General features: G+C 47.1%; 3 protein-coding genes across 6 annotated transcripts in view; 1 reads left to right on the top strand and 2 right to left on the bottom strand.

Moving 5' to 3' along the window:
• The first annotated feature begins 509 nt into the window (after positions 1 to 509).
• On the top strand, positions 510 to 3875 carry Ythdc1 (YTH domain containing 1). Its single transcript, XM_044394595.2, has 3 exons — positions 510 to 668; positions 839 to 1738; positions 2316 to 3875. The coding sequence occupies exons 1-3, from the start codon at positions 653 to 655 to the stop codon at positions 3590 to 3592; spliced, it is 2193 nt and encodes a 730-aa protein (XP_044250530.2). The 5' UTR covers positions 510 to 652; the 3' UTR covers positions 3593 to 3875.
• A 1773-nt stretch (positions 3876 to 5648) lies between these two features.
• LOC108067099 (drosomycin) lies at positions 5649 to 6034 on the bottom strand. The gene has a single exon (XM_017155938.3). It carries the CDS (start codon positions 5961 to 5963, stop codon positions 5751 to 5753), a length of 213 nt encoding a protein of 70 aa, XP_017011427.2. The 5' UTR covers positions 5964 to 6034; the 3' UTR covers positions 5649 to 5750.
• Positions 6035 to 7684: 1650 nt separating this feature from the next.
• Positions 7685 to 16722, bottom strand: part of kst (spectrin beta chain, non-erythrocytic 5 kst) — a 35610-nt gene continuing 26572 nt past the window's right edge. For 2 of the 4 annotated variants that reach the window (XM_044394610.2, XM_070214920.1), the window contains 5 exons: positions 10382 to 16280; positions 9833 to 10169; positions 9655 to 9765; positions 9188 to 9508; positions 7685 to 8317 (listed from right to left, as the gene is read on the bottom strand). In XM_044394610.2, coding sequence (XP_044250545.2) covers positions 8055 to 8317; positions 9188 to 9508; positions 9655 to 9765; positions 9833 to 10169; positions 10382 to 16280 — 6931 coding nt within the window. In that variant the 3' untranslated portion in view covers positions 7685 to 8054. Of the gene's footprint in view, positions 8318 to 8935; positions 9509 to 9654; positions 9766 to 9832; positions 10170 to 10381; positions 16281 to 16722 lie in introns of all 4 variants that reach the window. The other 2 variants (XM_017155929.3, XM_070214921.1) reach the window with 2 other exon arrangements.

Genomic DNA, 16722 nt, shown 5'->3' with positions numbered 1-16722 from the left:
GTGTTAAGGTAAGGTATGTTATGGTTAGAAGGATTAGAATATTAGTGCGTTGTAGGTGGGTTTACTGTTTAGCTAAGGTTACGCGGGATTTTACTCTGATATTAATTTGGATTTGAATATACAAAAAAATCAGCAATAAATGCTTTGCTAATAGTAGCGGACAATGTCGGTTCGGGTATTGCTAGTATATATATATATTCCTTTAGTAATTAGCTATTAAAAACTAGCTATTTCTAGCTATTCGGTTTGTTGCAATCTGCATCTGCACCCGCCCATGGTGGAACTATACAAGGTGGTCTCATCGCGAGAGCTGCCCTCTTTTGAGGACGTTATTTGTGTCACTCTCTATCTAGCTATCTCATTCTATCGCCTAAGAGAGACAGAGAGGTAAACATATTTAACGTCCTCAGCAGAGCTGACGAGACCACCTTGTATAGTTCCACTATGCACCCGCCTATCGATAGTCACCGCGAAAGCCGCCGCTTGCAGAACATATAGTCGCACTCTTCTGACGCCATCGCCAATTCGTCGCCGCTGTGACGCAGATTTTGTGTGAAACCTTGTAAAATTTGTATAATTTCGCGTTCTAAAGGGGATTTGCTGCGGTGAAAACAGGATAAGAAGTGGCGCTAAACCGGTGTCCACCCAATTAATGCCAAGAGCAGCCAGTGAGTGTGGATTTACCGCGATTTTAACAATCATTTGCTAACTTGCCGATCGATCGGCGTTTTTTCTCTATATTTTTCTTGGTCCGTGTCTCTGTGTGTGTGCGTGGGTGCTCCTTCATTCATATGCATTCGATTTCCGATGCCGATGCCGCCTATCGATTGGGGAGCAGGTAAACAAACGCTGCCGATGCGCGAGATGGCGGACTTGGATGCAGTGCACCTGGGACTGGACGAGAACGAGGCGGACATTGCCGAGGAGCTGCAGGACTTTGAGTTCAACACGCGGAGCGAGGCCTCCGAGTCGAACGGGGGCGACTCCACGGACTCGGAGCCCAGCATCAGTTCGGTGAGCACGGCCACATCCTCGCTGGTGGGCAGCGGCAGCAAGCGGAAGACCAAGAAGCTGGCCAAGGAGAGCCCTCAGGTGGAGGTGCCCAAAACCTCCAAGTCCACATCCTCCTCCTCCAAGAACAAAGCCAGCAAACGGGAGCCCACGCCCGAGGAGCTGAATGGTGGCAATAAGAAAAAGAAGCCCAAGAAAACGGCTTCCTCGGAGCCCTCGGAGAAGGTCAAATCCAAATCCCCGCCAGCCGAGGAACGCCAGCCGCCGGCCAAGAAGTCGCGGAGCAAGAAACCTTCCAGTATCAACGATTCTGGGGCCCACAAAAGCGATGCCAGCGAGGCGGAGGATGAGAAACCAGCTCTTCCAACGCTAGAGTCCGATAGCGAGTCCTCCGACTCGGATTCGGGCACCCAGCACAAGCGAAACGGAGGCAATGGCGGCGGCAATGCCCGCGGTAAACCCAATTCCAAGAGCTCCACGCCCGAAAAGGATTCCGTGGGCGGCGGTTCGCAGTCACACGCTCAAAAGGGCTACGACTACATGACCAAGCTGAACTACCTGTTCCGGGACACGCGCTTCTTCCTCATCAAGTCGAACAACAGCGACAACGTTCAGCTCTCGAAAAGCAAGAGCGTGTGGGCCACGCTGCCGCAGAACGACGCCAATCTTAACCAGGCCTTCAAGGAGGCCCGAAATGTGCTGCTCATCTTCTCGGTGAACGAGAGTGGTAGGTTCCAGTTGGTATTAGTTCAGGGGTGAAAGGGAGCTTTGTCGGTGAGGATATCTTTTTATTTCCTTGGAAATTTCTCAAGAAAGTACATTGTTCTAGAACTTTTCTATTTATTTTATCGAATATGTACTTAAATCTGAAAAAATCCATTAAAATATTTTTCATATTCAATAATGTTTGCTTATATTGTTTAATTCCTTGGAAATTACTCAAAAAAGTACATTGTTCTAATACTTTTCTATTTATTTAAAAGAATATGTACTTAAAACTTTCAAAATAAACTTAATATATGTTTCCTATTCAATAATGTTTGCTTATATTGTTTATTTTCTTGGAAATTGTTTCAAAAAGTACATTGTTTAAAACTTTTTTATTTATTTAATAGAATATGTACTTGAAACTTAAAAAATCAACTTAAAATATGTTTCATATTCAATAATGATATTGTCCCTTGATCTTAAATCATTTTTTTATTAGATTACAAAGTGTTCTCTTTATTTTATTCATAATTTTAGAGATCAAAACCTTCACTTAATTTCATCACAATCACAATAATCTTGGTCTCCCCCTTCAGGTAAATTTGCAGGCTTCGCCCGGATGGCGGCGCCCTCCCGGCGGGACATTCCCCAGGTGGCCTGGGTGCTGCCGCCAAGTATTTCGCCCAAGGCGCTGGGCGGCGTCATCGAACTGGACTGGATCTGCCGCAAGGAGCTGTCCTTCAACGCCACCCTGCATCTGCACAACACCTGGAACGAGGGCAAGCCGGTGAAGATCGGTCGCGACGGCCAGGAGATTGAGCCCAAGATCGGCGCCGAGCTGTGTCGTCTCTTCCCGGAGGACGAGCAAATCGAACTGACGCCCATACTCAAGAAATCCAAGGAGACGGCCCGGGTGATGCGGGAAAAGGGCATCCACGTGATCTACAAGCCGCCCAGGAGTCTCTCCTCCCGCGGACACGGCGGTGGCGGCGGCGGAGGAGGACGTGGCGGAGGCAGGGACCATCTGGGTCCGATGCGTCACAAGAGGAGCTACCACGGACCACCGCACCACCGGCCGTACCGTCATCATCATGGCATGGGTCTTCCACCGGGCGGCGGCTTCAAGCGGAGCGGTTCTCCCTACCGCCAGATGGGCGGTGGAGCAGGAGCACCACCCGGTGGACCCGGCGACATGACCATGCCCGCGTGGGAGCGCTACATGTCCTCCGCAGCAGCTGCCGAAGCCTACGTGGCCGACTATATGCGCAACATGCACGGCCAACTGCCGCCGTTGCCCTTCGTTCCTCCCTTCGCCCAGCTGCCGATGCCAGGAGCCGCGGGCGGAGCAGCCGGTGCCCTGCCACCGGGAGCGGCGGCCATGTACGAGCAGCTGCCGCCACCGGTGCGCTACTACGATGGACCGGGTGCACCTCCCCTGCCGGATTATCCGCCGCCGCAGAGGCCACCGCCGCCGGGCTTCGACAAGGCGCCGAGCTACGAGGAGTTCGCCGCCTGGAAGAACGCTGGCCTGCCCACAGTGCCACCGCCGGGCTTTCCCGTCTACGGCGGAGCGGCCAATGGCGGTAGCAATGGCGGAGCTGGTGGAGCGGCTGCTGCTCAGGCGGCGGCCGGCGGAGGCATGGGAGGAGGCGGCGGCGGCGGCGGAGGATCAGGCGGCGGCGGAATGGGCGGTGGTGGACCCGGTGGCTATCGGAATCGCGACGGCAACAACGGCTCCGCGGGCCCACGTCGGCGGGAGTACGGAAATCGCAGCGGCGGCGGCGGCGGCGGCGGATCTTCGCGGGATTCGCGACCGTTTCGCGAGCGTGGCGGCGGCGGTGGCCAGCGAAGCTATCGGGACAACAGGCGTTAGAATCGGAAAGTGTAATCCTAATCCCCGCTCGCGTGTGAAAATTCAAATTACGGTATAAGCGAAAAGTTATGATATGATAAATGATGAAAAACCGGCTATCGTCTAAAGTCGATACAACTCTCTTTTCCCCTTTCTCTCTCCAAAACAACACCCCCCCACCACCCACACTAAGATTAAAAGAAAAACAAACTTACGACCTAAGCAAATTTCAAAACAAGCAGAGATCTTAATGCTAATTAAATATTTTAAAACACAAAAAAAATACAAAATGAAAGAGAGAAAATGTGAACTTTATTTACCCGAAACCGAAACCAAAAAGAGAGCGAGAGAAAGAGACTTTAAAGAGACGCCCAACAACAACAACCACAACCAACAACAATACCCAAGAACGAACTTAAGCAGTGATCAAACAGTGATGTGTGTATCGTGTGTGCCAAACCCCACAAAAATCCCCATATATTCTCCATATTACCCACCCACCAAAACCTTAAAGTTCCCAAAAAAAGCGAGAGTTGGACACAACAAAAGCAAGCTGAAAATCAAGCAAAGACTTTCAAAGACTTTGGAGCCCAGCTCCGAAATGGGGATTATAATTATATATAATCACTGCTACCTAACTTCAAAGACGAGGATCCAATCGTTTCGATACGATCCCAGCTTCCTTATACGTAGTATAAAACTAATGCAATCATTTTTAACACTTTTACATGTCTTGCCGACAGAAGACCATATATATATATATTTTATCCCAGAAACAGACACACATCCGCCTACATTTTGGCCCGGAGTTCCCACGCTCCGGGTCCCTTTGGCCCCATAGAAATTCCGAACCGTAGCAATCCGAACTGTTTTCAACCACTAGATGGTCACCATATCCCCCCATCGACTGCCACATTTTCACGCTTTACCGGAGCTCAGACCGCCGACAAACACTCAACACACACACATTCCCGGACAGACCTAGGGAGTTTGCTCTGTTTCTTTGCAGGATCTGAAGGCCAGAAGACACAGGATGGAGTTGAGAACACTTTGCAACCAAGGAAGAAAGTTAGAGAGAGACTCGTGGAAAGACTGAAGCCAAATAAAGAACCCAGCTGATTAAAAAGATAATAACCCTTTGTTCTTAATTGGGGTGTGATCATAAAACTCACGTTTTTCAAAAGGTTTAGGATCACTTACATGCCGTCTTGCTAAAAAAGATAACTTTTTACTACTTTCCGTAGTATTTACCACTTGTATTATTATTTATTTTCCAAATCTTCTAATGACTCCTAACTTTGCATATTTGAGTTCCCGGCAGGTGATACCTTTCCATTGATGATCAATGAGCGCCTTTTACTTGAACTTGATTTGCCTAATGACTTTTCCTTATCCGTGTAAATATTTAGTAAATTTTTTTTGTAAAATAAGTAAATAGAAAATGTAATTTAACCTCGACAACAACATATGGCCAATGTAGGTCCGGGACATATTTCCCAAGTAATTTCCAGCTAATAGAGTAAGGTTTATATTATTGTTAACAAATAGTTGTATTTTTAATTTGTTACAAAAAAAGGCCATTTGTCTTTGAGGAATTTCTGGGGGCAATGCATTTCTAATTAAAGTTATCGCTGTACCTAATTAGGACAGAAACTCAAACAATGTACCTACTTAACTAAGTAATTTGAATATTGCTTAATACAAGAGTAAACAAGAAAGGAAGTTAACTTCGGCCAGCCGAAGTTTATATACCCTTGCAGGTATGCCTACTTAAAATGTTGTTCTTTACATTGTCAAAAATCAAAACGCCTATAGGCGTATACTTTCTACAAAGTTACAATAGTTTTTCTATTATTTTTTTGACTATTCCTATGGGAGCCATAAGATATAGTGGTCCGATCCGGCTCGTTCCGACATAAGTACTACCTGCAATAGAAAGAAGACTTTTGGGAAAGTTTCATCGCGATAGCTTTAAAACTGAGGGACTAGTTCGCATAGAAACGGACAGACGACATGGTCTCTGCTTCTGCACCAAAGAAATGGATTATAATAAAAATGGTATTCTAAGAGAAAAATCTTGTTTATAAATGTACATTTTTATTTATTCGATGTTCATAATTGAAGCATATAAGTATATTCTGATCAGAATTTTAAGAAATATTTAAAAGGCATGATGTTCTCAACATCCTTCGCACCAGCACTTCAGACTGGGGCTGCAGTGTCCACTGACTCGTCCTTCCTCCTTGCACACACGACGGCAGGTCTCGTTGTCCCAGACGGCACAGGGACCCTTGTATCTTCCGGACAGACAGTCGGCATCGGCATTTTGGGCTCCCAGGACGACCAGCATCAGGACAGCGAAGAGGGCGAACAAGTACTTGATCTGCATCATATTGGAAAAGTTCTCAGAGAGCTTTTTGGTTGATTTCTTGTTGAATTATCAGCGACTGATGGTTTGAAAGAATCGCCGGGGAGCTTATATAGTGCACCGATCTCTGCGCCGATCGGTTTGCTTTACCCGAAGCGTAGTCGGGTGCAAACGAAATAGATCAACAAGTGATGATGATACATGTGCACTCACTTAGGAAAGCGTTCCTTAGGGAAACCACCTGATAAAGATAGCACTTTCAAACATTTCCGTACTTTAACAAGATTTATTGCTTAAGGCCTCATCATCATTTGAAAAACAAAACTTTTAAGATGCGCCCTATAGAATACCAAATTTAACTGGACTGCCCCAGATGAGAAAGAAATAATTCGCCAGGGACTTGGGTTAAACCCAGACTAAATAAATGACGAGGAAAGCATAACAATGCGAGTACAAAGAGTCACAGGCGCTGATTAATTGAAAAAATCTTTAAAAAAAAATCCCCGTGAAATCACAATGACCCACAGAGGCTAGAACTAGATTGTGTAGGTCAGGATTCTGGATTGAAGCAGATGAACTTAGTAAATTGACAAATATAGCTCACATTTATATTTAAAATAACCTAAGTAAATTAATTGTTTTTATTTTATGACTAAGAAAGAGAAATACCCTTTATCTTGTTGTGGTCGGTTGCTCTAGACTTCATGAGAATCAAGTTGCCCCACCTGTTACGAATATTATAATGTGTCGTACTGCACATGATAAGAATACAAAAGGTCGGAGGCGCATTCGTAATTGCATGTGAAAATCCCTGGTTAATCTTTAATTGTATGAAAAAAACCCAAGTGAAAGCAAAAGAAGCAAAAAACAGATAAGAACCTACAAATTGAAAGCTAATATATTGCGAATATTCCAAGTACACACGAACTAGATTAAAAACATTTTAATATTTATTTAATTGTTTTGTCCGTTTTTTTTCAAATGAACTAATAATATTTATTCAGCTACAGCTGAATCAAGAAAAATAAATATCCGTTCTTGCCTTATCAGCCACATCTGCTTATGTTTATGCACCAATTGTCGTAGGCAAATAAATTCATAAACAATAAAAAAAAAGGTAATTCATAATCATAATTTACTTTGTTTTGGCCTAAATACAGATTTTTTTTCCAGAATACCAGGATCTGCGCTTTTGGAAGAAGTATGTTCTTTTTTGAGTTTTTTTGCCGTAGTTTGGTTAAAAATTGTCCTAAATCAAAAATATTTACTGTTTTAAAAAGGCAAACAAAGTAGTTTATTGATTCCAATCAATATTTATGCTGAATTTGGAAAATTAATTTTTGGCCCATTTTCACATATTTGATAAGGGGTTACATCACTATTTTTTGCAAAAAAATTGACAAAAAATAAAATGTCCAGATTTAAACGCCAACCTATTAGGAATTAAAATACGAGCTTAACGATGTACGACACTCCATATTTAGATAATTATTTCCATTGTTTCGGCTAAAAAACGGAGTTTTTTGTGGAAAATCAAGATGTGCGCTTTGGCAAGAAGTAACCTTTTTTTGTAGTGTTGATTTTGACGTAGTTTGGAATAAAATTGTCCTAGGTAAAAAATATTTACTCTTTTGAACAGCTAACAGCTAACTAATTTATTGAATCCAATCACTATTTAGGCTGGGTTTGGAGAGTAAATGTTTGACCAATTTTCAGGAATATTTCGCTAAATTAAAATCGGGGTGTAAGATTGTTTTCACAATATGTATAGTATTTATTGTTTAAGGTTTTTTGTTTTACGAAAATTAAATTTAATCATACAACGAACAAACTTACAAATACATTTTATAATGCAATTAAAACATTGACTTTATATATATATATAATATTTCTTTTATACTTTCATTTGTCGCTTTAGCTTTAAGTAGACACTTTAGATTTTTCAACTTTTTCATTTCTTGTTTCGTTTAGTGGTTGGTTTTTTGTTTGCTTTTTGAAATTTGTTTGCCCATGGCGAATACAAATTAAATAATTATGGTGTATATAAAAAATACAAAAACAATTCGGCCTGGTTGAACTGATAGTTATAACGGTGGCTTAGAGTTGAATATGTTTTCACTGTGGCGGGACTTGACTCGACCGGCGCTTGTCCTTGTCCTTCTCCTTCTCCTTGTCGCCCTTGCGTCCGAAGATGCGGAACATGCCGCTGCGGCGCTCCTCCTTGGTTCCCTTGCTGCTGCTGCCCTTCACCCCGGACACGGAGGAGATGGACTGGGCCTCGCTTTCGCTGGAACTCTCCGCGGAAACGCGTGAGAAGCTGATGGAGTCGGGCTGCAGGGACACAGGTCGGTTGCTCTCGAAGCGGGTGTTTCCCCAACCTGGTGGGATATAAGAAAAGTGTGAGTAATTGGAAATCTTCAAAAATGTAACGAGAATCATGCAAATGAAGAGTGTAAGGAGTGTAGCATAACATAGAGTGAGATTCAAAAGGGTGGACAGGCAAAATGATACTAAACTAGCTTAAATACTATACAGATATAATATTATACATTACAAGTTTAAGTATGAAATTAAAAAAAGGCAGAGCACTTAGATCTAAATATTTTATAGACATTTTTTAACTCGAAACAATTTCTTTTTAAATAAAGTTAGAAATAGAAATGATTAAAAGCTATTTAAAGATCTTGAAAATAGTACCATTTAGGCTGAAAACTATATCTTAAAACTTTGTTTCGAGTTAAAATAATTTCTTTTAGAGAAAATGAACATATTTTAACATAAAACCCATTGAAATACTTTGCAAACTCGTGCGCAGATAGGATCGGCGGGTAATCTTCACCGGCTTAAAAACAGTAGAGGAACCTATTCCACAAAAAGGCATGCATTCCAGATCAAGAGAGAGAAATAAATATCAGAACAGCCGTAACCTTAGCAAGCACTTAAAACTAAGAATCGAATAATATACAATTTGTTAGGATTAATGAGGTTCGTCTAACCACCGAGTCCAATTCCGATTGTATCGTTATTGTTATTCAGATGCAGACCCATATAGCTTGGATTACTGATGGCATGGCTAGGCTCCCCGGAGCCCCCGGTTGATGATGATTTGGTCGATGAGGTGGGCGATGAGGTTAGATGCCACACCGTGCGACTGCTCGAGGAGGAGGTCACTTGGTGGTGTGTTGTGGTGGTGGTGGTGGTTGAGGAGGAGTTGCTGGTGATCGTGGTCGTTCCCAGCTTCACATTACCGTTGCCATTGCTGCTGGCCCCGCTGCTGGAATAGTTGAGTATCCTCTTGGGACTGCTAGTAGTGCTGGTAGTAGTGCCTCCATTATTGTTGTGCGCCTCCATCTCGATGAACTTCCTCGTGGAGTCGATCCTCCCCGAGGGAATCCTCTGCGTCTGCTGCCTCGCCGCATTGTTATTATAGAAATCCGGTTGACTCTGACTCGCTGCCGCATTGAAGGCATTGATCCTCTGCTGAACCTGAGCATTCTGATGGGAATGGGTGTGCTGATGGGGATGGCCACCCACCGGTGGCATCGTCGTTGGCAATGGCGGCGGATTATCTAATACATCATCGTTTCGAAGGACAATTTTGTACAATGTGAGTGGAATAATGTGTAGGTGTTTTGTGTGTTTTATGTATTTTTTGACAGAGACACAAATGGCTAGGGAATATCAATATACTACCCCAAGGACTCTAGGGACTCACCTGATTGCCTGGCCTCGCTGTTGCGTGTCAGCACCGCGCTGTCATCCCGGCTGCTTCCATTCTGCTGGACTCCAGTCAAACCGGCGGGCAAAGTGGCGGATTGTTGCAGGTCTTTTGGGTAAAAATAATTAATAAATTAATTCCTTTTCATTATAAATGAATTATAGATAATCCCCACCATTACTGGAACTTTGGCGATTGCGCATCACAACTAGATTCTCCTGGCTCTGGCGATGGCTGGCCACTGGCGGTGCTCCTCTGGGCGGGATCGGTGGCTTCTGATCGAATCCGGCGGTGGGTGAACTAGGGGAACTGGGCTGCGATAGCTGCTGCTGTTGTTGCTGCTGCTGCTGTTGCATCTGTCGCTGCAGGAAGGCCATTTGGGGCGTGGCAGTTCCATCCAGAGGCTGACCACCACTGGTGCGACGCTGGGAATCGGGCGAGGAGTTGCGGGAGCTGACTGGCGAATCCACGCTGCTCGTGACCTTGATGTCCGGCGAACTGCTCGACTGTTGCTGTGGGGAAATGATATTTTAATATATTAGTTTTCATATTATATGATATAGTACATTTATTTTTATGTATTATATGATATAACATGGAATATATATTTATTATCATAAGATAAATGATATAATACGTAATATACCTAAAACCTATGCTTATTTTGCTATTATTTATGATGTGATACGTATTAACTTTCATATTTTATAAGCTATCTTCTTACCTTCATGGACTCGTCGTAGCTGAGGAGCTGCATGTTCGGCGGCAGGCTGGCGTGGAAGGATATCTTGCGCACCCAATCGTTGAGGATGTCCAGCGAGGGAGCCTCGAAGAGGAATTCCGAACCGTCGGGCAGTTTTAGCCGGAAGACATACTTCTTCTTCGTATAATCCTCTGCTCTTTCGCACTTGGCCCCCAAAATGTTAACCGGAGCGGTGGCCGTCTTCTGTTGCAGGAAATCGTTCTCGTCCTTGAAGAAGCACACCAACTGGCCGCAGAGCACCGTGTGGAATTGCTTCCATGAACGAACGGGCGCTTTCTTTCCTCCCGATTGCAGGCCATGCTTGCGCTCCAAGCTTCCCTGAATCTCAACGGGCGGCAGATCGAATCCCTCGCCCTTCTGGTTCTTCCGGAAGGACTGAGCCCTCCTCCTCGTGGTGAACGATGGCGTACGCTTGGCCTGCTTGGGCTGCACCTTCATGCTCTCCGCCCGCTTCACATTCGCATCGGCGGATCCGCGACGCAGGCGGTCACCGAACATGCCACTGGAGCTGCTCTTCTGGAGCGCTGAATGCTCGTTCTCATCCCCGAAAGGAGGTCTCAGTTGGACCTGTCCCAAGGCAGGAGATTGGGAACCACTCGTCTGCGCTGGCGTAACCATGGGTGAGGAGAAGATCGGGGTCTTCTCCTGCGACGCGGCATTCTGGCGATGCTCGTGCTGCTTCTCCGCCCGCCTCCTCTCATCTGCCAGTCGCTGCAGCTCCCGTTGCTTCAGCTGCTCGAGGCGCTCCTTCTCCAGACGCTCCTTCTCCTGCTGCTTGCTGATCTTCTCCTGCTCCAGCTGGTGACGGAAGAGCTGCTCCAGCAGCGTGATCCGCTTGATGGCCTGGAATTTCTCTTCTTGAGCGGCCACTGTCTTTTCAAAGTCCTCGTGGCGACGCAGGAGATCCTCCACCTGGGGTATGGAGTCACCCAGTTTGGCATCCTTTAGTTGCGGTTCCCTGCTGCTAATCCATTGTTCCAGGATCTCGGCATCCTTAAGGAACAGCTGGGTGTCCAAATTGAGTTCGTAGATCTCGCGACGCTTGCGAAGAGTTTGCTTGAGGAGTTCGTGACGCGACTGGAGGACCTTGATCTTGTCCTCCACTTCGTGCGCGAGGAAGTGCTTCTCCTTGATCAGCTGCTGACCATTTTCGGCGAACTTGGCAAAGGTTTCATCCCTCGACCGGATCTCCGTATCGTGATCCTTGGTGCTGGCTAATAAGAGCTCAGCTCCCGCCACACTGGTGGCCAATTCGGGAGCAGTGATCTTGGCGAGCATCTCATTGATCCAGGCAATCAGATCGCGGTACTCATCGAAGTACGACTGCAGCTGCTCCGCCTGGCTGAGCTTGTTCTTCCTCGCCGCCGTCTTCTCCTTCAGATCCGTCCAGGCCTCCACTGTCTCGTCTCGCTTCACTTCGATGTGCTCCTTGGCATCCGGATAGATTTCGCCCAGCTTGACGGCCTCGGCGAGCACGGAGTCCACTTGACCCTGGATGCCAACTAACTCGGATTCAAACACCTGATGTTTCCTACCGAGAGCTTGAATGCTCTCCAAATCCTGACCGTAATCTTCGGAGATGAGAGAGGCATCCTTTTCGTTGATCAGCTGAATGGTTTCATCGGCCACGCGATCGTAGACGTGGACTTGCTTGGCTCCTGCTAAGGCATCCTGGCGAGCGTGCACCAGATCCTTGAGCTCCTCCCACAGCTGCTTGGTTTCATCTCGTTTCGATTTAATGGAGCTTCTGTAGGGATTGTTCTCCTGGATGAGCCGATCGCCTCGTTCCAGGCAGGCCTCCACCCTCGCCTCGTTGGCATTCAGGTTGGAAACAAAGGATTCAAAGGCCAAGATGAGCTGTTCTACGTGCTCCACATCCTCGCCGTAATCCTCGCTAGCGGTGACGGCCATCTGGTCACCCACCCACTCGTGCAGCTCCTCAGTTTCGCGCAAATACTCGAAGAGCTTCTTGCACTCGCCTAGCCTCAATTCACGCTCCTTGGCCAAGCGGAGGAGGTCCTCATATTGCTGGTTTACTTGCCCATTCTTTTCGGCTATATTAGCGCTATCAAAGTGATTTCGCTCAATCAATCCATTGGCCAGTTTGGCCACCTTCTCTATCGAGGGCTTAAAGGCAATGAGTTCCCTCTGGAGAACCTCCAATTTCTTCTGATGCGTCTGAACGGAGACCTCATCTCTGCCATAATCGCTGCTGGCCAAAACGGGACGTTTCTCCCTCATCCAGGCATCCGCTTCGTTGGCTTCTACATAAAACAGCTGACTCTCCACAGCGTCCAGCAGACGAAGTCGTCGAATGGCAGCCAAATCCCTCAGTTGAACGAGCTGCTTTTGGAGCAACTCCGATTTGTATTGCAGTTGCTCGCTGGCAAAGTGATTGTCGCGGATCATCTGCTGACCTCGTTGAAGGAGTGCTTGAATCAGAGGCTCCTGCGAGGTGAGCTCGGCCTCCAAAGAATTGTGTTTCTTCTGGAGTCCCTGAACGGAAAGGAGACTAGTGCCCAGATCTTGGGAGCCCGCCACCAATTGCTTCTCCGCCAGCCATTGTAGTTCATCCTCAGCATCCCTCAAGAATTGCTGCAAGCTCAGGGAATCCTCGAGGTTCTCCCTGCGAATCCCCAAAGGTTCATGGAGGGTATTATACCTCCTGATGCTAACAGTGGCCCTCTCGTGAATCTCGTGACGCAGGAAGTGATCCGCCTGGAAGAATTGCTCATCCTTCTGCTTCAGCTGCTCCGCCAATTCACCATGATGGGCCACATCGGCCTCCAGGCGTTCGTGCTTCTTGAGGAGATTGCTAACAGCAGCCAAATCCTTGCCATAATCCTCGCTGCTCAGCTGCAGCTCCACCTCGTCCATCCAGTTGTTAAACTCATCCACGCTGCGATTGAAGGCCAGCGCATCGTGGGCCTGCTGCAGCTTCTCCTTCTTCGTCTGCGAGGCAGCCTTCAGCTTGAGCCAATCTCCCTCGAGGAGTTGCACCTGCTGGGCAATCTCGTCCCTGGCAAAGTGCTCGCCGCGGATGAGCCGCTCGCCCTCGTGGATGACCGACTGAACGCGGGGAGAGTTACTGAGGAGTTCAGCATCAAAAGCAGCATGTTTCTGGATCTTGCTCTGCAGATTACTCGGCTCCCGGTAGTTTTCATCCAAAGCCACCTGTAATTTCTGCACCAGCCAGCGATCAATCTCGTAGAGACTCCTCAGGAACTCCTGCAGTTGCAGCGATTGAATGAGGCGTTGTTTCCTTTCCTCTGAAAGCTCCAGCAGCTTCTGCTTTCTCCTTAAGATATAAGCTAGTTTCTCGCGTATCAAATCCGCATCCTTGGGTTCTCCCTCCAAAATGCTATTGGCAAACTTCTGCAAAGTGTCCACATGATCGGATTGCAGCAGCTTCTCGAATTCATCGTGCTTCTTGAGGAGTCTCTCTACGGCTGTGTAGGAGTCTCCCAAATCGTCGTTGTTGAGGAAGGCCTCCTTGTTGGCCAGCCAGATCTCCACCTGCTCCACTTGCGCCTTGAAGAGCTGCAGTTGATGTGCCTCGGTCAGATCCCTGGCCCTCTCGCTCCAGGCTTCGTTGAGGTTGGAGTGGAGTTCTTCGAGGACCAGCAGGTATCTCTTCACATTCTCCGGCTGCTGTTGTTGTGGCCTGGAGCTTAGTTGATCTCCCTGTTGTTTTAGTCCAGCAAAGGCCTCCTCCCTTCCCTCGATTTCCACCTTGCGTTCCTGGTGCAACTCCAACTGGGTCTCGCAATCGTTGATGGTGGATGGAGCCTGTGTATTGTTCATCTTCTTGATCATATCATTGACCCACAGCTCTAGTTCTTTGACATCCGAGACAAACTTGTGTGCTAAGTAAGCTTCATTCAAGATGCTCTGCCTCTTCACAGACAAAGCTTGCAGATTTCCCCAGGATTTATGCAGCTCTTCCAGCTTCCTTTCGATATGAACAGCTCCACGTTCGGGATATTTTTTGATGAGGAATTCAGCAGCCGTTTCATGCTGATCAATCTTTTGCTTAACAGCAGACATATCCCTCTCCAAAGCCTCCTCCCTGCGGATCAAAGCCTCCACTGCAGCCAGATCCCTGCCTGTGTCAGTAGAACTCATGGCCAGTGATTTTTCAGCTATCCGCTCCGCCGTGTCATCCACATCGCGATTGAAGACATGGATCTCGTTGGCTCCGCCCAGCAAGGCACGATAGGCATTCAAGGCACCTTGGAGTTGCCGCCAATTGTAGTTAAAGTCCTTCCTTCTCTTATCCACACTCTGGGTATCCGCGGGGACTTGAGCCTGGTTGATCAGCTTGTCGGCCAGCTGGTTGATGTGCTTCACCCGCTGATCGTCCACCCGCATGTCGGAGTCCACGTCATCGAGTTTCCGCATCAGCGCATTGCAGTGCTCCAGATCGCGACCAGTGTCGCTGGCTTGGACCATCATCTCCTTGTCACGGATCCAGGCCTCGATCTTGTCCAGCTGACTGTTGAACTCCAGGCTGTCCTGGGCCTCCTCCAGCCCGCGGCCGCGCTGCTCCAGCTCCGCCAGCAATCCCTGCCAAGCTTGGAGTACCCTCTCAATGGCCAGCTTAATTTCAGGCGAGGATTCGTGCTGTTTGCTGAGGAGTATGACTCCCGTATCTTGGATCTCCTGAATGCGACCCTGATTGGCGGCCACCTCGGCCTGGAAGGCCTGGTGTTTCTGCAGCTTCTTGATCTTCTCATCTAGATTAGTGACCTCCGCATAGCTAGCCGCATCAGCTTCCAGCTTCTTCTGCTTCTCATTTATCCAGGACTCTGCCTCCGCGCAATCTCTCACGAACTTCGCGTAGAGCAGAGCATCTTCTAGTTTGTATCTACGCACCGCACACAAATCCTTGACCTTTTGGCGACGGGCGAGGACTCCCTGGAGAATAGTCTGGATATTCGCACTGTCGTAGTGACGCTGCTCGATCAGCTTGCGTCCGTGCTCCTGCAGCAGGGCCACCTTCTCCTCCTGCGTTTGAATCAGTCGCTCGAATTCGTCGTGCTTCCTGATCTTGTTCTGCACATCCTCCACCGTCTGGCCAAAATCGGAGCTACTCAGGGCAGCCTGCTGGGAGCTGGATAGGTTATCAATCTGCTTGGCATCGCGCAGGAAGCAGAACAAATCGATTTTCTGCTCCAGCATAATCTTCTTCTTGTTCCAGGCGGCGTGCAGCTTCTGGCGCTCATCCAACATGGCGGCGCACTTTTCCTCCACATCGGCGGCGGCATAGTGACCAGTTTGAACCATGGAATCGCTGAGTTCGTTGAGGTACCGGAACTTATCCTCCCTCGCCTCGATTTCTCCATAAATGGCATCGTGTTGGATTTTCAGGGCGGTGGCTCCAGCGGCATCGCTTACATGTTCCTCTGCTTGCAAAGCAGCACGGAGATTGGAAGACCAGGAAACAATATCCCTCACATCTGTCAAGAAAGTCTGCAAATCCGAGCTGGCAGCCAGACGATCTCCGCGAGCAGTGGACCTCTCCTTCAGGTCATTCCAGGCGGCCACCACCTTATCCTGCTGCTGGGCAATGGCAGCGGCATTCGAAGGATACTTGGCCTGCAGGCGCACGGAATCCTCCACTAGCACCTGCAGTTGAGCCTCCAAGGCAACCAGATCGTTCTCGAAACCCTCATGTTTGCGGAGGAGTGCCAAGGCGGAGTTCAAATCCCTGCCGAGTTCCTGAGAAAGCGCGGCATTCTTGTCCTGAATGCGGAACAGAGCCTCTGCCACGTCGCGATGGAAGCGGTGAATCTCGCCAGCCGCATGGAGCTTCTGCTCCCGCTGGTTCAGCAGTTGCAAGAGGTTCTCCCAGGAGGTTCTATGGGTTGAAATTACAAATAATTAGTTTAGTTTCTTGGTTAAAAGATTACCTACTTATTAGAGCCCTGCGTGAATCATTCAATTTTTTGTTTTTTCATAGTATATCATGAAATTTTTGATTTGTTTAATTCAATGTGAAATAAATTGAATGTTTTTCTAATTCATTTCGAATTGAATGAATAATTTTTGTGAATTTTTTAAATCTGCCAGATTTTTTTGTGCTTTGTTTTGAGAACAAAAAGTGGACAAAATCAATGTTAGCTGCTTGGAAAATAAAATTCATTCAGATTTAATCACAAAATGATGGTCCTTTCTTGTTCAAAAGAAATTGTTTTTTGTTTATTTTGGAATTCATCCCACTCATTCATTCAATTCTATTCAATTAAACTCAAAATTCTAATTAATTCAATTCTATTAAACTCAAAATTGGAATTAATTCA

This window comes from Drosophila takahashii, chromosome 3L (assembly GCF_030179915.1).
Source record: "Drosophila takahashii strain IR98-3 E-12201 chromosome 3L, DtakHiC1v2, whole genome shotgun sequence".
Taxonomy (NCBI): Eukaryota; Metazoa; Arthropoda; class Insecta; order Diptera; family Drosophilidae; genus Drosophila; species Drosophila takahashii.
This window is presented reverse-complemented; position numbering and strand designations above follow the sequence as displayed.